Genomic DNA, 27309 nt, shown 5'->3' on the forward strand with positions numbered 1-27309 from the left:
GAAAAGATAAAAATCGAAAAAAACTCTATTATACTGTGCCAAACGTAAATACTATTCTTAGTACGAAATAAGATCTCTTAAAATTTTAATCTTTGTACCGTGGATATCAAATAACTTTTTTCAAATTTAAGAAATGTGATCAATTGTCCATTAAACTGTAAAACCGTATTTGTTTGTTTTGTTAAGTAGAACGAATTTCAAGGCCCATTTAACTCAATAACAAAAAAAATCTTCAGGTAAAGCCGGACTAAGATTACGACAAAAATAATTGTGTGTGCACTATGTGCGCATATTTGAAGTGAATCTTATTACTTACAGCTATTAAGATGAAGGATTTGAAGGATATATATTTTTTATGAATGCTTTTTATAAACTTCAAAAAAATTATAGTTAATATAATACCGTATAGTATTCTACCTTTATAATTTTATAATGTTTTTTTTTATTTATTCAAAAACGATAATTCTATCACTCGGCTGGATAGCCTGGCAGCTGTGGCCAAATTAATCCAAAATACTACTACATCTATATCTCTGACTACTACAAATTGCTACTAAGTAATAATTTGTTTGTGTGGTCTGTTTTTGTTGTGTAGTCTATTGTGTGTAAATATTTTGGTCATTATTCATGTGGCGGATTTATTTTTAAATTAATGCTAATCTTTGAATAAGAAGACTAAGGAAGGAGCATAATGCTACCCATGTATTCATGCATGGTGGGCGGAAAAACCACTCTAGGGTGGGGATCCTTGACAGTTCTGTTTGACGATTCATTTGACACATTTGAATTTGATTTGAAATTTTGAGGATTTGTCAGTCTTTACGGAGTTTATTTTATGTTATTTATTATTTATTCTACTACTGATAGTTGTATAAAGGTAGTAAATCTAGATGGAAATTGTGGCAGAACTTAAGTTAACAGTGACACTATCGCGATTTATCGAAAAAGACTCTAAAATAGTTGGTTGTGTAGCGTGCGGTAGATCTCGGCAAAAATTGAGTGAAATAATGGAACAACTTTTCGCTAGTAAGTGACTATACATATAATATACATACGTGTAGTAAAAAAGCAGAAAACTTACTAACTTATGTGGTAGATCTCGGCAAAAATTAAGTGAATTGAGTGAGGATTACTAATACAGAAATTATAGTTCAATTACAAACATTTTATTATTAGTGATTTACAGTAATTTTATTAAAATATACGAATATTCTCGTTGCCTATTCTTATTATCATCGTCTTCGTTCGTGTTGACCCTGGGTCTTTACACCTCTATCCTTACGGGGCGACATCCGAGGGATCAGATGTCTGATGTCCTGAGATGCCGCTGCCCTTACGGGCTGGTCACCTGACCGCGCGTTTGCTGAGGTCCTGCTGGCCTCCATGCGTGAGTGCTAGCCTTGTGGCTGCATGGCTTGTTAGCTCACCAGGTTCTGGATTTCTCTTATTAACAGATTTGTCGTGTCTTGACAACCCACGTTAAAGTTGTGTGAGGCTTTAACTAGGAAGTCTTCCACTGAGCTTATTGCAGCTTCGCGTTGAATTTGAGTGATCCTCATGAACCAAGGGGCGTTCAGCGCCATACGTAGTGTCTTTGCTTGTAGGGATTCCAGTTTTCTCAGTGATGTCACCAGGGCTTCTCTGAACCAAACATGGCTTCCGTAAAGGACATCATGGCCCGGACCATGGCTGTGTATTTTCGTGTTAATAGCCAGCTTACTGGACCCGCATAACAGGGGGTTCTGCCTCAAGATACCGTACCCTTTCCCCATGTTGGCGTGTTGTATCTGGGCGGACCAGGTCAGCTGGCAGTCGAATTAAAGCCCTAGGTAAGTAATTTTAGTCCTCCAAGGGTAGGGGCTTTATCCACTTGGAGCCTGGGCGGAATGATCGGTCGGCCTCTGGAGAAGAGGATGGCCTGTGACTTTTGGGGGTTGACCTGTAATCTCCAGAACTTCATTCGGTTCAGATGGATTTGTAGGTGCTTCCTGATTTTATCCGGGCTCCTGCCTGAAGATGGCGGTGTCGTCGGCGAATAGGGCTAGTTGTGACCCTTGGTTCCTGACCGGAATGTCCGCCGTATAGAGATTAAATAGGTTGGTGGTTGGTGAGAGGGGGGAACCCTGTGGGACACCAGCTTCGATCTGGTGGCCACGGCTGTGGTTGGACTCCAGTTTAACAAAAGGTTAACATGGAAGCTCCTCCCTGTTAGAAATGATTTTAACAGTGTGGTTAGGTCTGTAGGAAGGCCCAACTGGAACTTAGCTATGAGTCCGTCATGCCATACTGAGTCAAACGCCTTTCTAACATCAAGGAAGACAGCACCTAGCTTGTGTTTTCTCCCAAGCGCTTGGTGTACGTGATTCTCGTACACTCTGGCTGCCTGGTGGAGTGAGGATAAGCCCGTCCGAAATCCGAATTTGAAATCGGGGATTATGTGCTTCTCCTCCAGGCAGCGGTTGGTAATGTTCAAAATGACCCTTACGGCTATTTTCGACATCGTGCTGATCAGGCTGACGATGACGGACCGAAAATCCCCTGGTCTTGTCATGTTCTGTGCTTGTCTCGTTTTGGGTATTAGATTATATGTGCGCTTTTCCATGCGTCCGGGAAGTTTTTTAGTCGTAGAATGGCGCATTTATGATGTTAGTTAGTTCTGCCAGTTATTTTGCAGGGAAATTTTTTAGCTGGGCTGGAGTGACCCCGTCTGAGCCTGGAGCTTTCTTCCTTGCGATAGCCTGGATGGTAGCGGCAACGGTAGTGGCAGGCGAGGCGAGGTTGCGGATGAGGAACTCACTTAGGGCGCCGAGGTCGAAAGTACGTATGTTGGAGTCTAGGGGAGGTAAACTGTGCCGCGAGCGCATTGACTAGCGCTTCCGTCGTCTCCGTGGGCTTAGTGATGGGACCCGGATAGCCGGGGTGGTGCTTTGCCCCGACATGTGATGTTCCTTACTGTGGTCCAGATTTTCTTCTGAGATCCATCCAGTTCTAGGAGGTACTCATTCAACCTTGCTTCCCTGAAATCCTTCAGTGCTTCACTCATTACTCTGCGCGCTGCGTTAGCTTCCGCTCTGTCTTTCTGAAGACCGGAAGCCCGTGCCAGCGGGTTAACCGGTTCTTTCTGCTTATTAGGTCTTTTATACCCCTCGGTAGGCCGCATGATGTTGCACGAGGAGAAGGCGCTGTGTAGGCGTCCTGGGCTGCGGGGCTGATATCCTCGGTAAGCCTCGGTTTGTCACTGCTGCTTCCAAATCCTTCACCGTTCTGATGTGCGGGATGAGTTGTATGTTACCAAGCAATCTTCTATACTCCGACCAGTTGGTGATTCTTCTTGGGGTTGAGCATGGTGCCTTCTTGGTGTTGAAGCCTCCCACCTCATGCACAGTCAGATGTGAGTTCATGGGGTGCATCGCCCTTGTCACATTTTTGACGATAAACATGTCCAGTACAGTTGGAGTATCGTATGCCCTGTGGTGATGCGTTGGTTCATCGGCTGGGATCGGTGTGGCGCCGCACACTGGTTCGCTCTTATGGACGTACGTGGCCAAAACCTGTATATTATTATATCGGGGAAAATTAATGTATCAGTTAATATTTTTTAGTAAATCTATAAATATTTAGGCGTTTGGAGTTGCCAAACATATAAAAAAAGTTCTTTATCGTTAGACGTTTTCAATTATACAGGTAAAGTAACGATGATTCATTAGAATTTAAAAGCGCAATTTATTTACCAATATTAATAAGTATTACTTTATAAAGGTATTTAGGAAAAATTAAAAAACAACAAACAGAATGAACAATGGTTAGAAGATATGCGGTAAATCGTTGATAAGCTAATAAAGATACAGGGTGGCCCATAAGTGTGAGAAAGTTCAATATCGTCGTTGCGTAGACGAAAATATGAAAAAAGTATTATATAAATATTTGCATGTTTTATTAAGGTGCATATACTAAAAATATTTTGTTGTATAAAGGGTGTCCCAAAGTAATGATAAAATCCTGGGCTTTTTTAAATCATAACTCCCTTTTTTCTGTACATAATTTGATTCAACATAAAATTGTGCATATAGGACACTATTTTTATTTGAAAAACTATGCGGTGTTACCATGCTATTTCTTATTTATTAAAATTTTCATTAATAATAGTAGGTATACCGAAAATTGGTTAAAATCTGAGGTTAATTTATATTTGTTAATATCTAATGCTATACTATGTTAATACCCTGTACTTTACCAATATTTTCTTAACGCCAAAGAAAATAGAATAAATTTGTGAAGAAAAACTCACATTATCTTATACCTGTCATTTTTTATGGCGTGGCTAACAATGAAATATTTAAAATGCTCTATTTCAATTTTTTAAATGCACATTCATAAACCATGCAACATTTATATAAGACGTTTGTTTACAAGACAATTTATGCTGAATAGCAGATATTAGCAGCTAATTTGACATGGTTCTCAAAAAAGACATTAAGTTTCATTTAAGTTAAAAACAATCACTTAGTTCAACTGCGATATCCTTGATTTAGTTATGTATATAAAATATATTTCACAGGTACAATATAATTTTGATATTTTCAAATGGTTAGTACTATTTTTTTTCATTTTATCTGTCAAAAACTAATATTATATGAGGAAAGTATACGTGCAGTATGGTCTAATTATAAAATGCACTATTTAATATTATTTTGAAAACACTAAGTGAGTAATTTATTCATTGTCGATACAAAAACAGTTATATATGCTTTTTTAGACTATTGCATATAAAATGTTATCACATAAGTGCTCTAAAGTGCATGAATTTCCAAAATATATTTTTATAACAAACCTTTCATGTTTTTAAATATATATTATAAAATATTTGATCATATATGATCAAAATATTTTTTTTCGATATATTGAGTTTTGGCCAAATTTTTATAAGGGAGGGAACTACTGTGCGCCGTGGTGCTGTACAGGGTGAGTCAGCGATAGAGTAAAGTCCATTATCTCATTTGTTTTGAAGTTTACAAAAAAATATTAAATATAAAAGTTATAGAGATGGTAAAGATACACATTTTAAAATTATTATACAGTGTACAGGGTGTTTCAAAAAAGCGTGGCGACTAAAACATATGTTTTTTTAAATGCAACACCCCATTTTTTATTTTATTTTTAGATTCTGCGAAAAATTCCATAAATTTTTTATATATAATGTTATATACCTAAAATTAATAGTTTTTGTTATATTTAAATTTGTTTAAACAAATGTTAGATTGCAGTGGGTTAAAAAATTGTCAATGATGGCATTGATTCTGAAGTTGGACAACTAAAATTTGGTAGGAGAATTTTATAGAGATATAGAAAAAGACCTATGTAAAGATATTTTAGTTAGATGTTACAGGGTGTTCAAAATATATTTAGGAATTTCAACTACTTAAAATTAAGGAATTTCAATTTTTTAAATGGTACACCCTATATATTATCATTTTTTCAGATAGATTTTACCAAACTCTTCAACTTTTATTAAGAATGTCATATACCTATTTTTATTAGTTTGCGATTTATTCCAATTATTTCTATTTTTACCCATATTTTTAATACAATTGCGCTATAACATCATAGTTACCATGAAAAAAAGTAATAATTATCACATTTTCATGTCTGTTAAGTAAGTTAAGAACAAAATCTGAATTTTAGTTTAATTTGTTGTAATAAGTATAAATGGTAGAGATAATAGTTACAGATTTTCTTGAAATGAATTAGTCAATGTAATTGATATACACGGACAAGCTGAGAAAACCACATTTTTTGATTCAGTACTATATATTATATAGTAGGGTCAGTGCACTGGTTATCCGGCCAGCACTGGTCCTCGGCCTTTTTAGGATTTAAAGCTAAATATTAGTTAATTTAATCGTCGTTTATCCAGTCCAAATGGTAAAATAGATTCATGTATCATTTATCTATCGAAAGTAGTAGGGGTTAAGATGGAGCTGCAACTAATAAGCGTGCGAAAAAGCCACAGTTCTTGGACGCGCAACAGAACAACATAGGTAGTGTTTCAAATGTAAATGTGCTTATTAGTGTGAAGCTACAAAATAGCAAGTATTTTAATATTTTTTTACTCTAGGTACTAATCCATGTACTTCTAGGACAGATTTTTTATACAATATTCACACTTCATTTCAGATCCTTAAGAATCTAGTTTCCAAAAATCACTCCTTAGGGCTCAATTGCATCACCTAAGAAATTTCTGTAAAATTTTATACTCCTAAAACAGATTTTAAGAAATTTTATGCAATTTTTCATTTTCAATTTCACCCCCTTAGGGGTTGAATTTTCAAAAATCGTATACGGCATATGGTCGGATATAATAGAAATCCTGATATTAATCTATTACTTAAATCACTTTGTCTTGTCGATAAAATTAAATATATTCAATAATAATGAAAATAGTTTGTTCATTAAGAGAATTTATATTTTCAATTTGCAACTTTTTTTAACGACTGATCATTTAAAAATAACTACAAAATAAAATCCACTTTATATTTAGAACTGTATCTTTTTAAAACTTTATATTTTATGGGTGGAACAAAAAAAAGAATAATTTTGGATTTCATGTCATCTTACTATGAACAAAGAGTTTCTAATCTGGAAAATCGTAACCTAATCAATATGTTCCCACCTGCCTTCCCTATATGGATCGTTCACTCGAGTATGATATAGTTGTTCTATGTATTGTGGTAAGTCAGAAAAAATGGTTTTATTTTAATTTCAGCACTGCCTTGTAGAATGCAGAATGTCTGGGGGTTAATCACCTTACAGATCTATTGTGTCTCCCATTCTTCAGTTATAACTCGTCATACAGTCTCAGGGCTTTGAAAAAAGCCAGTATATCAAACGGTTTTACAGTTCTTCATCTCCGATATCAGTCATACCAAAGTTTATGACACGAATGGTTGTCGTCTTGGCGCACTTAGTGATTAGGTGTTATGGTGTTTTCCCATTTTCCCATAGAATCTGCATTCGCCGTTGTTTCTTAGCTTAAATCTACTGAGGTGTTCATTGAGGAGACAATGTCCTGTTAAAACCCGTGACTATCCGAAGATTAGTTTTACTTAAATGGAGGATTTTTTTTCCTTTAAGTAAAAGGATTTTTCTCGGTCGTAAGTTCTGAGAAATTTCTTTGAGTGTCTTAGACCGTTGGAGGATTCCGATTCCAGGTTACGGATGGATCCTTCCAGGTTTTTGAGTTCCGCCTTAAGTTGGCTTCCACTTGGGAAGCAGAAGAGTTCTGGTTCACTAACTGGGATGGGTGCCAGCCCAGCAATTATTCCAGTGAGTGTAGCTAGATCATTTGCTTTTTCATTGTGTTCTATCCCTTGGTGGGCTGGCATCCAGACTAAGAGGACCTTATTTTCTTTGTCTAATTGTAAAGACAAAGTCTAGCAAAAAAAAGACTATTCCGAGAATCGCACATTTACCAGACTGTCGCACCGACATAAAATGTGTTCTGTCGTTTTTTCTCCAGATTGGCAGAACCTACACATGAGTTCGTCCGTCAATCCCATTAGCTTCAGATATATATTCAGCTTACAATAACCTGTAATCAAAGCTGTATACGTACTACAGTATTGACTGTCTTTCTGTCCTTGCTTATCAGGTCTGCCGTAAAATTGAATAAAGAATTTATGGTTGCTGAGTTGTTCGCTTTTAATGCTGCTTGGCTACCGGATAAGATGGCTACTTATTGTTTCCGATAGTCCTTATCTATAAGTTGTACGCATCTTTCGATAGCATGGATTTCTGCCTGTAGGATACTGAGGTAGGTACCCATTGGTTCGAAGTATTTAGTTGTCGGCCCAAATACTCCTAGCTCTGTTCCTGCTTTGGACAGTGCCTTTGTCGGTGCCATTATCAATATCAGCTGCACAAACCAATTGAAGGTACCATACAACTCCAATTGACTTTGAAGTATAAAAATATTCACACTTCTAGAATCGATTTCAACAAATTTTTGAACAAACCTAATCATAATTCTAATTTCACCCTCTTCGGGAACGAATTTTAAAAAACGCTTCTGGGTACTGACTTTCTTCATTTTTTAAGGAACTCTTGTGCAAAATTTCATACTCCTCGGCCTGATTTTAAAAAATATTTTAGAAACTTCCACCCCCTTTTAAGATGAATTTTCAAAAATCCTTTCTTGGTGTTCAGTTACGCCATTTAACGGACCTCTCTGCAACATTTCATACTTCTAGGACAGATTTTTTAATACAATATTCACACTTTATTTCACATCCTTAAGAAACGAATTTCCAAAAATCAACCCTTAGTGCTCAATTACATCGTCTAAGGAATCTCTGTGCAAAATTGTATGTCCTAAAACAGATTTTAAGAAATTTTAAGCAATTTTTCATCCCCAATTTCACCCCCTTAAGGGTTGAATTTTCAAAAATTGCTTCTTATTGCTTGTCATTCGCGGAACCTATGTGCCAAATTTCGTGCTTCTAGGCCAAGCGGTTTGGGCTATGCGTTGATACCCTGCGCTTTCAGATGGAGCCGGCCGTCCGTCGTGTGTTTTCAAAATAGCCGTCGGACGAATCGTCCGGACGGAGCATACGCGACCCATGTGAGATTGTTCATATAAACTCATGGTACTTGCTCGATGTCGCGGACGGTCTGTTCCATCTGAAAGCGCTGTAACAGTGCTTACAGATGGAGCGGAGCGTACCCGCGGACCGTCCGTTCGTGTTTTTTCAAGATAGCCGTCGGAAGACATCATCCGGACGGAGCATAGGTGACCCATGTGAAATTGTTCATATAAACTAACGGTACTTACTCGAAGTCGCGGACGATCCGTCGCAGACGGTCGGCTCCATCTGAGAGCGCTGTAAGTAAAGAGTTCCTTGAATTTTATATACATACATGTATATACAATATATCCTTGGATTGTCTTTACAAGAGGAAAAACATTTTTATCATTAACATTATGACAAAAATACCTTTTTCTAAAAATCTTTGCTTGTTCTAAAATGGTTTAATCCCGTTTATATACTTTAACAAATTTCCATACCGTTTTAAATAAAATTAAATAAAAAACATGAAAATATGGTTGAAGTCCAAAAAATCAGAAGGCGTTTCTATTTTCTATGTTAATATCTGTGGTAATATTATTTCGATTTCATTCTTGAATAGATTGTTATCGTTACTTTTGATTAACGTCATATTTTTGCTGCTAGTAAAGTATCACATTTTCTTATAACTATTATCACCCTTTCCGTAGCATTGAACTAAATAAATTTTGTGCTTCTTTAACATTTTAAAACAGCAAAAAATATGATGTTAATTAAAATTCTATCAATAACAATCTGTCAAAGAATGAAAACAAAATTATATTACCATAGAAACGCAATTTGATTTTTAAGACAGAAAAAATTTAACTACCTACTTATCTTTTCATATTTTTTTTAAATTTTCTTTAAAAGGGTATTGGAATTTGAAAGAGAATAAACGGGGTTAACCACTTTAGAACAAGCAAATATTTTTATTAAGAATGCATTTTTGTCATAATGTTAATATTATTAAAAACTTTTTTATTAAAAAAGTTTTTCCTCTTGTAAATACAATTCGGGGACATACTGTAAATAACAGACAATAACTGTTCCTATCAAATATCTTCTTCGTTGGACATGCTATCTACTATGCTTATTCCGCAGTATCACTTTCCTCACAAAAGTTTTTTCGCAAAACAAAAAACCATCAGTTTTATTTTTCTACAAGTAGTAAATACGCCAGACCTTCAGTTTATCGCCGAATCTTAACGGCATTATTAATTTGAGTGTACTCAAGATGGATTATCATTGCCTTCCTTGACCTGGATGACCACTCTATATAGATCTTAAATATTTTTATTTAAAGAAATAAAGCAACCATATCAAGGGAATTAACCAGGTACTGTTGGGTCAGCAACCTGGGACACACTCGCTGGCTCTGCAGCCACTACCAATTTTCGTGATACTTAGTGCTATATATAAATATATTCTGCTATCTTTAGAAGCCTAATTTTATTTATTAATTTTAAAATAAATTAGATATAAAATATGTCCAACAAATCAGGGAAGGTGACAGACAGTTCAATTGACGTGTATATTAAAATGACAGACACGAATATCACTGCCATATATCCTCTATCACCTAATTAAACACATGATTTTTTATCTTTATATTTTAATTACTTAATCAAATCCTTCTTGTGGTACTTACCCCACAATCTAGAAACATTCAGAATTGACGTGTCAAGAATAAAGTGCAAATGCACATTGCCGGTATGACATCTTACTTTTAACAAAACACTTGACTTGATTTAAAAAGTATTTATATTTTTTTAATAACGTAAAAATACATATATCTACTGGATATATGGACCGTAGCTTTTTATATAACAAAAAAATAATTTCTGTACATTTATAAATTAAAACTTTGAAATATAAATAAAAATATATAAGTATATACACTCATTTTAACTCATTTTATTAATAATAATTTTTATCGTGAAAATGCAATAAGTAAAAAGAGCATTGATAATGTTTTAAGTTCGTCCATCTAATATATTGCAAAATTCGTTAGCTTTAAGCAAAGCCTCTTTCTGTATATCAATCATTTCACCAAGTAAGTTTTTCCAGTTGGTGGCGTAACTATTCTTATCGAAACCATTTTTTTGACTAGCTTTGTAAAGATCACATGCCACTCTATGAAAATATACGCAGCTCTCGATAACATGCCTGTTACTTTCTAACACTTCCCATTCCATTGACGAAATGTTAAGCATCCGTTCTTCATCTTTAAGCATTTCTTCATCTATAACATCTTCCATTGAATCTTCTTCGTTTATCATGACTTCGTCGACAATATCGTCTGCAGGCAAATCAGTTGCTATCAACTCCTTTACTCTATCCGCATATCTCAGCGTGTTTAATGAATGATCAACAGAATAATTTCCAGGACTAATGAGCGCTATCATGCACGTTCTAGATTTCTCACCTATAAAGGAATCTCGCAAGACTTGAGTCAGTTTACTTCCCCTAAAAGGCAAGTGAGCGCCTCTTCTGCCAAGAGCCCTGATGCATTCCTTTAATGCTAACAAACTTTTGTTAATATCAGCTCCTTCTATTCTAGTTTGTCTATTAGACTTGTTATTGTCTGCGCCCCTTTCGTTTCCGGCTAAATCTATTAAAGAAAACTTGCCCTCCACATTTCTAGATCCGGCCTTTCTCAAAATTATTTGAAAAACCGCGTGAGATCTTGAGGAATTTGAATTCGCCGATGTCTGTCCTGAAGTCCTTTCCAGACTGCCTTTTTGTATTAATTCGAGGACATCTTCCACTTTTGTCACGATTTTTTCAGTCAAACCGACAACTTGCACTTGCTGCTTTCCATCTTCCAGTACACGCAATCTCTGCTTTTTCGCTAAAAGGTCGAATACCAATTTGCCATAAATTTCGAAGAAACTGGCCGATACGATATAATTCATTTTGGATTGCTTAGGACAATTTAAGTATTTAAACACATCCATAGCCACTAATCCATATATCCCGTTTTTGAAATTTTGTTGTCTACCTAAAAGTAAAATAAAGTTATGTAAGAAAGTCACAAAGGGTGTTTCTAACTAAATGATGGCGCTGATATTATATACTTATAATGTTTCTTATTATTTCAAAAAATACTTCAAGGTATTTCGCCACTACTATCACGAATCGGAGTTTACAAAAAAATAATTATTTTATTTTGTAAATTTTCTTCTAGTGGACGAAATATCCAGAAGTCTTTTTTAAAGAAATTAATCTGCTTAAAAGTATAGACATTGTGTCTTATTTTTTTAATTAATATTTTTATATTTTATCGTAGGGTCAAGTGCTACATTTATTCTGTGCTCTTATATGGATTCAAATCCTGGACCCTAAAAGTGACAGCAATAAGGAAGATCGAAGCTTTTGAAGTTATTTCATCGAATACTGAAGATACCTTGGACCTTGGAACACATGTCAAATGACTCTGCATTACCAAAGTTTACAGAATAAATGCTATATATTCTCTACAGGGTCCGGCAATAGTGCGTCGGGCATCTGTAGCTCCTAGAATAAAAAACTTGGGAATTTTGTTTAAGTGTAAACCTGAAGTAGGTATGATGAGGATATATTTCAGGAAAATATTTTAACTTCTATAGGGTGGCTCAAAAAAGTGTAAGTGGATCGGAGTGTAAGTGGATCGGGATGATTTTTTTAAAACGGAACACCCTGTATATTATTGCATTTTTAGCTTCCTTTCAGATCACTTTACATAATCCTAAGATACGAGTAAATATTTTTCGTTAGTGTCAGAGATATTAATAAATAAATAAAAATTCAAAATTCTACGGCAAATTTTCTAAAATACAAAATAATTTTTCTTTGTTTTTTTTAATGTAAGACTCTGTATATTATTATTTCAATATATGAAGAATTAAAAAATGAACATTTTTTTATTTAAAGTATTTCAAAACTTTTAATGATTTCGCAGATGCACGCATAAGAAAAATTATTGAGTGGCTTTTTTAAAAAAAATTACAGGTGAAAATGCCATATGAAATATAAAACCGCAAATATCTGCGACACCATTAAAAATTTTGAAAAACTCTAAATACAAAAAATGTTCATTTCTTAATTATTCATATATTTAAAAAACAATATACAGGGTGTTCCATTAAAAAAAAACAAAGAAAAATTATTTTATATTTTAAAAAGTTTGGTGTAGAATTTTGAACATCCTGTACGATTTACGATTACCATATTTATAGCAAAGTAAGTACAGACCATCTAAACTAAATAACTAATATAGTTTTGATTTCAGAACAGTTCTTGTATTTTTATTTTTTTTTTCAAAAAAGCCTGAAAATATATTTTTTTTATTTATTTATTAATATCTCTGAAACTATCGAAATATATTTACTCATATTTTAGGATTATATAAAGTGGTCTGAAAGGAAGCCAAAAATACAATAATATACAGAGTATGTATTCCATTTAAAAAAAATCATTCCGATCCACTCACACTTTTTTGGGTCACCGTATAGAAGTTAAAATATTTTCCTGAAATACATCCTAGAACATACTTTAGGTCTGCACTTAATTCTCAAGTTTTTTTATTCTATAGGAGATAGGAGCTACAGATGCTCGACGCACTATTGCCGGACCCTGTATATAAACAAAGGATGTTATCGTAGGCACTGTAATAAAAAAGAAAAACGAAATTATCGGGCAAAACCAACAAGAACATGAACCATCAAAAAACATGACTAAAATATGACTACTCGTAAACACTTGTTTCTGCCTTCCGGCTTCATCAATACGAGAGGGATCAGCAACGATGATCTAGTGATCCTGAAAAAAGAAAAAGGGAAGTAAACGAGGCAGAAACACTAAGTGGTCTACGGATAGTCATATTTTAGCCATGTTTTGGTCATATTTGGTCATGTTTTTATATGTGGTCATGTTTTCATGGCTAATCTTACTGTAGGTTTTGCCCGATAATTTCGTTTTTCTTTTCTATTCTTTATATATTTTACACGGTAAATTTTGGTGTTACATGGCATGAACCAAGGTAGAGCTTCTAAGTATAATAAAGAAAAAAATCGGTATACTTTAGCCCTATTCTCGGGAACGACAAATATCATTTACTACACCTTATCATCAAAGGTAAAACTGAAGGGAAGAGAGGTCCAGGCAGAAATGACGATCGGTGACATTCGCCATATAAAATGACAACGATCTTGGCCAAGCCTACTCTGATTCCGTCGATTTTTTTTATCATATAGTAGTTTGTTGTATCACCAACCTGAACTTTGAAAATACCATGTAAATTATAAAAATTAATAAAAGTTTCCGTTTCCAAAAACATGGCCGTAAATCACCCTGTATACACTCATTTTAACTCAATTTATTAATAATAATTAGTAATTATCTCAGTTATTAGTACCTTTAAAGAAAAACATGATAGGAAGTAATTTTTTTTTAAACCACCTTTGGGCAATTTAGTATAGCAATATATTAAAATTACAAAAATAATATTTGTTTTTGACTTAATTTGCTACGGTTAACCGTAGGAAGTAAAATATAATAAAATAAATTATATGACACAACATAATTATGATTTTACTGTTAGTAAACGGACAAGAGGTACCCCAAATGAGGGAACGCTGCCCAATTTTTTTTCAATTCTTTAGAAAGGTCCAAAATAAAAATGCACTAATTACAGAGGTATTAGTGTCACAAGTTCATTTCGATGGATAGAATATATCTATAGAGGATACTGAGGAACAGAACACAGAGCGGATTTAGATATACAGGATGTCCCAGTTCAAACGAAACAAGGCAATTAGAGGCATTTCTGGTGTGTAAAGGACAAAGCGGTGAAACACGTCAACTTTATTTTCGAAGAGGAAATAAGATGCGACTATTTTTGAAGCCCCTAATTCAAACCCCACGCGGGAGTAACAGCCACCCTTAAAATCTTAAATGTAATGCCGAATGCGGGGTCGAGTAGCACATCATTTGAAAGGTTATTAAAGCCTCTTTTCAGCGCTGCCGCCTCATTTTTGAAGTTTTTGTCACATTTTGTGGAATCGGGCTGAAAAATAAACTTTTCATAGACTGATGAAGCTAATTTTAATGAAATACTTAAATTTAAAAATTAAAAATTTAGTTTAAATCAACAAGATTTTGCTTAAGGAATAATACACAAAAAGTAGTACCCTGCTTTGAAACAATTGTGGCAATTTACTGTTCCGTAGATGAAAAGTATACATTGATCCGAAAAGCACTTGTAGAAAAGAAGACGTGTACTAGCCGATAAGAAACAAAAATGTAAACAAGTTTTTGGTAGGTAAAAAGTTGTTTTTATTAATATCTTCTTTTGAGGCAGTACTGCTAATTCTTTTTCATCTTGTCATTCAGTTTAGAAGTATTCTTAATATTTTGTAAGGATTACTGTTCTTTGTATTATTGTAAGATTATTTAGTATTATTGTGAACTGACGTGATTATTTATTCTACTGCAGATAAAGTTGAAATAATTGAAACTTTCTTTAGTCATGACGGATGTGGCAATAGAATAGCACAGTAATTTAATGACCGACACCCAGATAAACATGTCAATAGAAAGTACGAGCTGGAATTACTAGCTAAATTTAGAGAAACTAGAAGTGTTCTTACAAAGAAGCAAGAAGTTCCACCTGGTGTAGTTAACAATGAGGCAATGCAAATGGTAGTTCTAGGACAAATCAAGGCCGAACCAAGAATGAGTGTTAGACAAAATTGGCAACAGCCACAGGAATAAGTAAGAGTAGTGTTCACAGGTTACTAAAGTTCCACAAATTCCATCCTTACAAACTTCATCTAGTCCAAGAATTGAACTAAGATGATTACGACAGACGATTACAATTCTGTGAAGAACTAAGTGAAATGATCATTGCTACTCCACGGCTTCTTTTCAACATGTGCTTTTCGGACGAATGCACATTTTTCCTCAATGGAACAGTAAATCGCCACAATTGTCGCTACTGGTTTGATAGCAATCCTAGAGAATTCCGTGAGGTTCAAACTCAGTACCCTGAAAAAATTAATGTGTTCTTTGGAATCGGAATTTTTGGTGACTGTCTAGTTGGCCCGTTCTTTCTGGATTGAAATATGTATCTGGATCTTTTGGAAATGTCATAATGATGGAAAGGATTGGAAGAAGGGTCCCCTTTCTTGTATGGCCAGCTAGGTCATCGGATTGTCTCCGCTGGATTTTTTTATGGGGACATCTCAAAACAAAAGTATTCGCCACGCAACCGGAGACAGTAGAAATATTACGTCAAAGAATTGTACACGAGTGCGCGGTTATAACACCCAAAATATTACAATACGTCCGAGAACCCTTTGAGCAGAACCTGTACTCGGTGGGTGCAGGGGGTGCTCAATTCGAACATTTAATCAAGTTTGTTTCAATTTGTTTGATTTTGTGTCAATTGTTTCAAAGCAGGGTACTACTTTTTTGTATTATTCCTTAAGCAAAATCTTGTTGATATAAACTAAATTTCTTATTTTAGACCCCATTTCGATTCCTGTACAATTAATCAAATATAAAAGCATCATCAATTTATGAAAAGTTTATTTTTCAGCCCGATTCCACCAAATGTGACAAAAAATTAAAAAATGAGACGGCTCTGAAAAGAGGCTTTAATAACGTTTCAAATGTGCTACTCGATCCCGAATTACATTTAAGATTTTAAGGATGGATGTCACCCCCGCGTGGGGTTTGAATTGTGGGGAATTGTGGGGTTGCTAAATTGCCTTGTTTCGTTTGAACCCTGTATATCTTTACGTTAAGAGAGCTTATAGAGAAGAAAATGGCAAGAAATTTAGGGATCCATTTATTATTCAGTCAAAATATTTTATTGGTTCGGACCAATCGTTATCGTTAGTCACCTTGTATATAAATATTTTAGAAATAGGTACCTTTAAATTCTCCACCCATGGTGTGCGTTTTTCCTGATCCAGTTTGACCATAGGCAAAGCAAGTGGCCATGCCGCCTTCAAAGATTGTTTTCACTAATGGTCTTGCAGTAAATTTGTATACAATATCATTGGTACAGGTTTCATCAAATACATAATCGAAGCGAAAATGTTGGTTTTCCAAGTATTTTGTAAGATCTACCTTATGTTTGGGTTCGTGAACTATTAACTGATTTCGGGTATTTACTGTAATTACATCTACCTCCTTTCTTCGGTCTTCTTTTTCGTTTAGAGGTCTCTTTCTAACACATACCTTAAAAAGATGTTTTAAAAAATTATTCAAATACATACACCATACCGTATTGTTCAAATTTACTAAATATAAAAATCAATTCTAGAACAAGCAAAAGCACTAATAACATAATATACAGTTATTCATAATTTTTACCTTTGTCACTAGGTAATAATAATTAAAAAAAAACCATTTGATGCACACTTTTCTCAGAACCACTGCAGATCATCTAATCAAATAGTTTTAAGTGATAGCTTATTTCGTTTTTTTATTACCGATTCCGAACCATGATACGCATATCAGAAGCATGCGCTGTAGTGTTCTAGGACGGTTCAGAATCGGTAATATTAAATATCTCAATATCAGTTGTAGGTATTTCCTTACCGTAATTTGATTTTCAATTACAGCATCGTGCTCTCTAAGCGGTTTAAATTCGAGACCATTTCGAAATTCGTTAATCATCTGTGCAAACTCCCAATATGGATTGTTTTGTTCCAGATGCATTAATTGGTCTTTTATAGCCTTCTCGTCGGCTTGCCTCTGTCTTCTTTCGTCCCTATTCTTCGCAATTTGTTCGACTTTTTTCGCCGCTTCTGATTTATAATCGTATATCGAATCCCGTCTGGATCTGATACCTTTCTTTGGTGTCGGTGATTTTGGTGGACTCGAAAGTGGAGACGCATAGAGGGCTAAAGAATCATAAAGAATTAATTACGGAAGAACGGAACAATTAATAAGTAACAGCGAATGACAGGGATCATTGAAATACGTAATCAATATAGGCTTGGTTCATGCTCCGGCGATACTGCCACATCAGAGAATCCCGTAAACAACTGGTTTATAAAAATACACGATATATATAATATTATTTGAAAAGTATTAGCAAAGAATATTCTTTGGTATTAGTAAGTTCAATTTGCAAAAATTCTAAAAATATGAATAGGTAAATCTTTTGATATCTTCAGAAGGTCTAACGTGTATTATAATTTATTATTCAACCTAATAAAACTTTTTACATCAGTTCAACTACGGTAGCGAGCATAGTTTTACGCACAGGTTTTGCTAGTAGGGACATAACTGGGGCTATTTGGGCTGTAACATTTTTTAAAGGTACATAAAAAAATGAAAAGTAACCATAGATAAGAAAATAAAAGTAACATATAACTAAGCATTACCCAAAAAAGCTTGGTTTTTTTATTTTTTAGAATATAAAACAATTATTATTATATATTAGAGGCCCAGTCTATTGCTGCTGAATAAAAATCGATAATTTATTTCATGTGACATGAAAATAAAATTTGTATTTTTTTAAACTCGCGCCTTCGCCTCAAATACTTATCTCTTTTGAATCATTTCCTGTTCTAAAAATTTTCGGCGCATATTTAAATTTTATGTTTTTTTCTACGGCGCGGCGGCGGCAGCGCAATCTTAAGTCTTCCCTTTGATAAAATTATGGAGTCATAAAAAGAACTTGACAGAAAAGAATTTGACAGTGTAAATTACGAATGAATGCGAATGTGACGAATTCGCGCGCGGAGCTTGCCGACTAATGGTGCTGTTTATCACCTGTGACGTAGGGGCCAACCTGCGCAATATCATACCTTGTTTTCTTTTCGTTCCAACCGCACCGAGAACCGATCCTGGGACGATAATTTCTAGTCGCTCACTATTGTTTGAAAAGTTTGATCGTTTGTCAAGATTAACAAATGAATTGACTGATAGGAAATTACCGTTCTAGGACGGTTCTCTCGTCCGGTTGGAACAAATCATGATGTAAACGTATGATTTTAAAAAATATTGTATATACACTCACCGGCAAAAAGAAAACCGGCCTCTAAAAACGAGTCCCAATTTCAGAGATGGATTCACTACTGATTAGATTTCGATGATTTTTTTTAAATTGCAAATTAATTCCTTCTTAACGGATGCTACGTCAGAAATTTTTATTCCGAATTTATTTTGAGAATTTATTTTGAGCAAGTTTTTTGCTCGAATTTTGTGACACCCTGTAGGGTGCAGCAGCTGTAGTAGCTATTGCTAAATCAAATCACATTGTAGCCTCATCTTTTGAGAGCATTTTTTGTTTTTTTAATCACGACATTATCTCTGTTTGTATTGGAGATACGCTGCTTTAAAACGAACGTATCGGAAAAATGCTTCGCAGGCAAAACCGCGATTCATCCGTGAAAAGGACTTTAGTCCATTGCTCAATATCCCAATTCACATGTAAAAGCGCAAACTGAAGACGTGCTGGGCGATGTCTTGGAAGTAGCTGGGGTCCTGTGGCAGGCCTCCTTGCAGTCAAGCTGTTTTCTTTTAATCTTCGTTTGTTCTCTCACTGACTTGAGTTCTACGCACGGCTTGTAGCAGGTGTTGATTCTAAAACGCTGTAATTCTACGATTTTGTAAAGTATTCCGAACAATAAAGCGGCCGTCAATTGCATTTGTCTTCCGTTTCCTTCCGGAACCCACTCGCCTGGTGAAATTTCCCGTTGCCATATACCGATTCCAGACATTCTGTACTGTTGTTCGAGGTATACCCAGGGTATCCGACACATAACGTTGACTTCGGCCATCCTCAATTAAAACCACAATACGAGCAACACCCATCACATGTAATGGCATTTTTTAATTTGACAACCGGTGTTGTCATATTGCAAATACTCATAAATCCGTTTTCGCCTATGTCGCCTTGATTATTTTACACATAAGACTTTCTGCCTGCGAAGCATTTTTCCGAGACGTTCGTTTTAAAGCAGCGTATCTGCAATACAAACAGAGATAATGTCGTGATTAAAAAAAAACAAAATGCTCACAAAAGATGAGGCTACAATGTGATTTGATTTAGCAATAGCTACTACAGCTACTGCACCCTACAGGGTGTCACAAAATTTGTGCAAAAAACTTCGTCTTATTGTTGTGTCCTGTATATACCCAAAATAAATTCGGAATAAAAATTTCTGACGTAGCATCCGTTAAGAAGGAATTAACTTACAATTAAAAAAAAATCATCAAAATCTAATGAGTGGTTCGCGAGAAATTCTACTTTAAAGTTGGGATTAGTTTTAAGTGGCCGGTTTTTTTTGCCGTTGAGTTTATATCAACAATGGCAAATTTTTCATCAAATATCTTTTATAAGAGATCTATGACAAAGAAATTTGATAGTGTAATACTGGCCTTATTCAATGTTTCTAATAAATTAACATTTTCTTATACCTAGGTATGTTATTCTTGATAGGAAATACAAACACAAAAATAAAATTTTATCATAAATCGTTCTACGAGTAGATCTGCCGTTACCAACGGCAGTTAGTAGGTAACCTAAGTAATTTTCTATAGAGAAATAGATAGAATTTGAAAAAATCAATGATTTTTTATAGATATCTAGAATTATTAGTATGTTATTTAATTAATAGTACTTGTATGTAATTTGTATATTACTTCTTTACCATAAAACTAATAGAATAAATAGCTTATTATAATTACTTTTATAAATGATAGTTCTCATTTAATACTTTTTCATTCATTATTAAAAATGACAGAATAATCTTGAAATTAGAAGATTTGGTTTTTGAATATAGCATTTTAAAAATGGTTTTTATTAATTGATATTTTGATCCATTATAAATTTAAAACCAAATAAGAGATGTTGGAGAAAGTAACAATGCATCCAAATCTATTTTACATTACGTTATTTTAAATAAAAACTAACCTTGCAGTCTCGGAGAAGAATTATCGTTAGGGGGGCGTGATGAAACGTAACTCGAAGTCGTTTTTGTGTGCTCTTCGTTACTCTTTCCGGTGGGCGAAGACGGTTTCGAAGATCTTTTCGTCTCTTCTATGAGGTACGGAAACATTTTCCCTCCTGTCAAACAACATGCGTCAATTTATTTCCCTTGTGCCAAAATACACCTTGTTTGTTAACACAAGCACCGAGAAATTTTGAAAGGGAAATTTTAAAATCACTTACCATTCAGAAAAAGGAAAAATTTTCGACGGAAATAAAAACAACAAATGCAACAAAATGTTAGAATTACGACGAACATGCTATTGTTTATAAATACAGGTGAATGAGACAAGCTTGTCTTGGTCTATTCTGAGAAGGACGACCTTTTTTAAAATCAAATAAGGAAAGCGCGTAGGTATCTATTTGGTGAGCGATCTAACATTAATTGTTCCATTCTGTTATGGTCAGATATTGCGTTTTTCTACATAAATATGTATATGTAATAACTTAATAATTTTAAAGATTATTAATTTTATCATAATAGCTATTTATGTAACTAGTACCTAAAATGATGTTTTTTAGGACGAATCATTACTGTTTGCGGACGAGGCGTTAGCCGAGTCCGAAATAGTAGATGAGTCCTAAAAAACATAATTTAGGTACGTGTTACATACACTATTTTTTGTCATACGCTTTTTACAGTTTTTTAGAACGCATATTTGCAAATTTTCCATATTTGAAATTATAATGTTTGAAAAAGTTGGCTTATAAATTCATATCTTAGTAACGAGTTTGTTTATTTCATCGCATTTTGACATGTCATTCGAAATTTGTCACAAAATCACACAAATTCATCAACAATTTTAAAATGTTCCAAAATCCCGAACATATTGCTAATAAGGCCAAAGAAATCGTGTTGGATTTACTTCCTGTGAAGTCTCGTGCCATTTACCAGAAAGAATATGATGTTTTTAATGAATGGAAAGACAAAAATGGCGTATTCGTTGTAAATGAAGATGTATTGCTAAATTATTTCCACGAAAAAGTAAGTACCTAGGTACTTACTTTAAACAAATAACTTAGCTTTTGATATTGTTAGTATTTAATAATTTAATTATAAATATATGTATAATTTTATGTGATTTTGTGACAAATTTCGAATGACAAAATAAAACAACCAAATAACGAATTTAGACATTTTAGTCCATAAAGGTTGCCATGACGACCTTTACGGCCTAGGCCGAAAAAGAAACATTTTACGGACTGAAATGAGTCCGTAAAATAGCTGTTTTTGGGAGCGTATGACAAAAATTTTATTTATATGATACTTCATAATTAATATTTCCTATAGGTATTTTTTCAAGTTTAATAAAAAGACCTTTCTATTCGCGTATGAAGATAGTTATAAAGAAAATCTACAGGGTGGCCCATTAGTGCGAGGCAGTCCAATATCGTCGTTATCGAAGATATGAAAAAAGTTTTATACACATATGTTGCTGCATTGTTTATAATGGTGCATATCCTAAAAATATATTGTTGAATACCGGGTGTCACAAAAATGTTATGATAAAGTTTTAAATGTTTTTAAATTGCACCCCTTATTTTCTGTAGATAATTGGATTCAGCATAAAATTCTGTATACCGGGTGCGTCTCAAAAGTGCATGGCTCACCCCTATAACTTTTTTATTTTTTTTTTCAGATAAAACAACGAGATTTGGTATGTTAGTATATGATATAAATTATGATTGATTGACATATTTAATTGTTTTCGGTCACTTCCGCCGGTTTCACAAGAAATGACTACAACTTTTGATTTTTAAATAACATTCTCGGTATTTTTTACTTTATTCGATAGAAAATGACATTCTGAATAGAATGGCATATCATATGTTAACTTTTGACATTTTCGCATATTTTATTTACGTTTATTTAAAATTGTAACATGCGGTTTATAACGACAATTTGACTTGAAATACCAAGTGTGTGGTATCAAATTATTCGTAAAAAAATGCTTTATCGAAGTATGCTAATGAGCCACCCTCGTTCTATTTGAAAAAATGAGATATGATTAAAAATACGATTTGGGCGTCTTTTAACGGGCCAGAATAAGACACTAAACACATTAGACAATCAAATCTATTTTCCAAGGCTCCTTTATTAAAAATTAGTGTTTTTAACACAGCCATGGCACTTTAGATTGAAATTTAAAATACGATTTGTTTTTGGGCGAATAGATATGTCAAAAGTTGACATATTATGATATGTCTTTCGATTCAAAGTGTCATTTTATTTTATACTATTTAAAAATCAAAAGTTGTAGTAATTTCTGGTAAAAGAGAGAGTGAAAGAAAACAATTGAATGCGTCAATCAATCTCAATTTATGTCATATAATTTAACATACCAAATCTCGCTGTTTTATCTGAAAAAATAAAAAAGTTATAGGGGTGAGCCACTTTTGAGACGCATCCGGTATAGTGCACTATTTTAATTTGAAGCACTATGTTGTCATTCTATTTCTTTTTTACTAAAACTTTGGTTAAAAACACTATATCCGAAAAGTGGTTAAACATTGGAGTGAATTTAACTTTATTAATACTTGGCATTAATTTCCTAAACACCAAGGATAACAGAATAAATCCGCGAAGAAAGATTTGCCTTGTCCTATGCAGGGTGTTTATTATGGGGTCACCAAAATCGGAATATTTAAAGTGCTATATCTATATTTTTTTTAAATGCGACACCTTGTATATTTTTTTCAATTAAAAGCAGACTTAAATAATGAACATTTTTTGTATTTAAAATTTTCCCAGATTTTTTGCGATTTTAAAGATATCCTATATTATACAACATATTGTGGGGGTTTCAATGGTAAAATACCAGTCAAAGATCATATTAGGTGGCTTTAGTTAAAATGTACTGTTGGAAGAGCCATATGTAATATAATACCGCGAATATCTGCAAAACACCAATATGTAAATTAAACTATATAACTATATATGGCTATTAGTCAGTAATTTTTCGAAAAAAAAACATATTATAGCTTATATCACTAAAAAGCTTAAAAAATGGCGCTTTTATGAAGTCATGGCCAACTATGATTTCCATTTAAAAAACATATGTTTGTGTCATATGTCAAAAATTACAGGTTTTAGTTTTTTAAAAGAGAGGAACACAGTCTCGTTAAGGATATGATTATCTACAACTTTTATCTGAAAACTTTTTGTCTAAAACAGATTATAATAGAATTAGGTTGCAGACCATTTGTAAAATAGCCCAAATTTGTTTTTTTCCAAATATCTAAGTCATGAACTTTTTCAAATATCTGAAATGCGCATATTTATGACCCCACAAAACTGCAATTTTTCCCCATTTTATCCCATGTAGACTCTCTATCTCCAGTGTTCCCCAGATAGAGGGGTGGAGGGGCTAGTGTTGAGCCCAGGAGGAGGCCTAGTGTTGAGCACAGGAGGGGGCCTAGTGTTGAGCCCAGGTGGCGGTTTAGGGCTTCTGTTTTTCAAAAAGAAATAATAATAATATCAAAAAATAAACACATTTTGAATAAAACGTTTACATGAATTTCTCCATCAATAAATTTCATAGACTTGGTTATCAAACCGTATTCCAGTGAACTACGTAAATACCTACAAATTTAGTAAAAAAATAAGAACTAACACATTTTTGAACTAATAAAACTACATAACGTCATTTTTACAAAATCACAAGCAAATAAAAATTAATATTTAGCCAAGAGTCATAATTCAGTCAAAATGCAAGATTTCTCTGGTAGCAATAGTTACGCTCTCCAGCAGTATCTAGTATCCCTCTGTAGTTACGCCAATGGTTAAACTCTACGAATAATAATTGATCTTTTCACACATACCTATTCAATTTTATTGACGCATGATGGTCAGCATCGGTATGTTAGGACTCTTAAATAGATTTCATTTTAGTTGGTAATAAATTTAATTATACCGGGTGCGTCTTAAAAGTGGCCCCCCTATACCATTTTTATTTTTTCAGTTAAAAAAACGAGATTTGGTATGTTAGTATAAGACATAAAATAGGACAGATTGACGTATTCAATTATTTTCGGTCACTTCCTGTTTTACCGGAAATGACTACAACTTTTGATTTTTAAATGGCACTCTCGGTATTTTTTTACTTTATTCGATAGAAAATAACACTCTGAATAGAATGACATATCATATGTCAACTTTTGACATTTTTGCATATGGTTTGTTTGAAATTATAACTTGCGTTTCGTAATGAAAATTTGACTCGAAGTACCAAGTGTGTGGTACCAAATTATTCGTAAAAAAAGCTTTTTTCCAATATGCTAATGAGCCACCCTTGTTTCATTTGAAAAAACTGAGATATGATTAAAAATACGATTTACCAGGACAAGACACTAAAAACATTAGCCGATCAAATCTATTTTTCCAAGGCTCCTTGATTAAGAATTAGTGTTATTAACATAGCCGTGGCACTCTAGATTGAATTTTAAAATACGATTTTTTATTAAATGGGAATGTCAAAAGTTGACATATGATCTGTCATTCTATTCAGAATGTCATTTTCTATCGAATAAAGTAAAAAAATAGCGAGGGTGCTATTTAAAAATCCAAAGTTGTTGTAATTTCCACTGAAACAGAAAGTGACCAAAAATAATTGAATACGTCAATAACTTAGGTCATATCATCAGCTTCGTTCCAGCGTCCATTTTCCTATAATGCGGTCCGAGTTCACAATGATATTTCCAACGATATCGGACACCCTTCTGGCATTCAGTCTTTTAAAAAGAGAGTGAAGGGCTATGTGTTGGGAGAGCGTATGTTGAAAGTCTAATATTTAAACTTATGTTCAATTTTTTTCTCACTTTTTTCATATTACCTTATTTTTTTATATATATTTTGTAATTAATTATTGAATAATATAGGTCTTTAATCATACTTCTGTAATAACTTGATTATTCATTTTACTACTCTTTTCTTACTTATTTTTTTTTTGGGATGGTTGCGTGGAAGAGCACAAATGTGAACGTCGCCATCGATATTATTTTAATTTCTATACAACTGTTTATATACTTAATAAAGACATTTTGAATTGACTTGAATTGAACTGAATATACTAGCATACCCAATGTCGTTTTTTTTTATCTGAAAAAATAAAAAAGTTATAGGGGTGAGCCACTTTTGAGACGCACCCGGTATAGTACTAATTGAATATAACAATAAATTGCTTTGCAGGTTGTACATTTATACAGTTAATTAAAGCACATCAGCGAAGTATAATCGATCAGAGGGGTATAAGATAAACCTAATATTAGTAATAATAGTTTCAAACCCATGCATAGTCCAAATAATTTTCTTTAAACTGACCGGTGAACAGTATTTTATTCTAAAATTAACTGGTAAACATTGCAAAAAACTTTTAGGAATCCTGTGATCATCACCCTGATTCTCCCTCTCTTCGATATGATTTTTAAACTATACATATGTATATTTTATCACAGATAACAAATTAATCTGTGATTTTATATAGAATTTTTTATACTAGTACAGGTTTTTGGCAGCCGAATGCCCTCTAATGTTATTTAATATAGGTAACCCAAAATCGTCCTTTATAGGTAGATACAGGGAAACGAAGTATAGACGTAAAACAAGGAATTAAAAAATTTCAAAATATCTATATCAAAACAAAATAGATTGATAAAACAATAGTTAAGTATCTAGGTAATTTTTTACTACGGTAATGGATTTTAAGATTCCAATTAAATTTACAATAATATATAGGTACTTTTTACGCAACATAAATTTTAAACTTACTTCTTTTAGTCATAGAAATAATAGAATCTACTCCATAATAATCATTCCCACACTATTAAAAACATAATATAATATGCAATAACTACTACAGTTATATTCATAGATCTGACTCACGTGCCAATTTTCACTTACCTCGACTGTCGTGAATCAAAATATATTTCTGCAGGAACATTTTGACAGTAGCGATGTGTTAGCTACGTTGAAATTTACAGTGACTTATTGTACTTAGTATCGTTTACCACAATTTTTTACCGTGTCGCAGTAGGTACTCTGTCGTAGCTAAGAAATAATATGTGACGAGATCTTTGGACGAGATACTTAATTGAAAGTAAAATATGATCTGATCTATACAGTGGTGCAGTTATATGTTTCCCGAAAAATATCGACCAAACACGCTGCTGTTACTTTAGAAATGTATTTAATATTCGATAATTTAGTAGGGCAAATAAGAAATAGTTCAAAAAATCAATATTTCCAATGAACTATCTACATCACAGCACAGTCACTTCAAAGCATCTCCACAACTGCGAGAATGATGATTTTCCATAGAGTAATTACTTAGGTAAAAAATGCAATAGATTAAAATAATGAATGTAAAAAGCATAAATATGAAATAGTACTTCTTATAAAATTGATTAAACAGAAGAAAACTTAACACTTGTTAAGTTTTGTTAATTATATCGACAGAGAAAATAGTTTATTTTTTATTAGTATACCTGGTGTTCCTTAATGACATGCTAATATTTACGAAGGTGATATTTTATCCTAAACATCTTAACTTTTCAGATACAGGGTGGTAAAATGTTTTATTTTATTTTTTTAAATCTCTCTGATGTTATATTTGATACACGTCTTCCATGCATCAAAATACTTATTTTGATATAAAAAAAAATTGTTTTATTTTTTCATTTCCTTCCAGCCGATGCAGAAATGATTTCCATACAACA

General features: G+C 33.5%; 1 protein-coding gene across 3 annotated transcripts; it reads right to left on the reverse strand.

Moving 5' to 3' along the window:
• Positions 1–10500: 10500 nt before the first annotated feature.
• On the reverse strand, positions 10501–26882 carry LOC115887641 (kinesin-like protein Klp10A). 3 transcript variants are annotated; one of them, XM_030907105.1, is made up of 5 exons: positions 26495–26882; positions 20521–20673; positions 17193–17497; positions 16520–16829; positions 10501–11604 (listed from the first exon to the last, which is right to left on the reverse strand). In XM_030907105.1, the coding sequence occupies exons 1-5, from the start codon at positions 26532–26534 to the stop codon at positions 10577–10579; spliced, it is 1836 nt and encodes a 611-aa protein (XP_030762965.1). In that variant the 5' UTR covers positions 26535–26882; the 3' UTR covers positions 10501–10576. The 3 variants fall into 3 exon arrangements, with proteins under 3 accessions (XP_030762965.1, XP_030762966.1, XP_030762964.1); XM_030907106.1 differs by having other exon boundaries at positions 26363–26504; XM_030907104.1 differs by lacking the exon at positions 26495–26882 and adding an exon at positions 20779–20918.
• Positions 26883–27309: the final 427 nt, after the last annotated feature.

The sequence above is a fragment of the Sitophilus oryzae genome, unplaced genomic scaffold, assembly GCF_002938485.1.
Source record: "Sitophilus oryzae breed Bouriz unplaced genomic scaffold, Soryzae_2.0 scaffold_578_pilon_pilon, whole genome shotgun sequence".
In the NCBI taxonomy this organism is placed as follows: Eukaryota; Metazoa; Arthropoda; class Insecta; order Coleoptera; family Curculionidae; genus Sitophilus; species Sitophilus oryzae.

Bases quoted from the DNA above. Each gene is read 5' to 3' on its own strand.
- LOC115887641 (XM_030907104.1), bottom strand. From the start codon at position 20,854: ATGTTCGTCGTAATTCTAACATTTTGTTGCATTTGTTGTTTTTATTTC. The intron at 20,674-20,778 runs GTAAGTGATTTT...GTTGTTTGACAG, and splicing joins ATTTTTCCTTTTTCTGAATG to GAGGGAAAATGTTTCCGTAC. The intron at 17,498-20,520 runs GTTAGTTTTTAT...ATGATTCTTTAG, and splicing joins TTCTTCTCCGAGACTGCAAG to CCCTCTATGCGTCTCCACTT.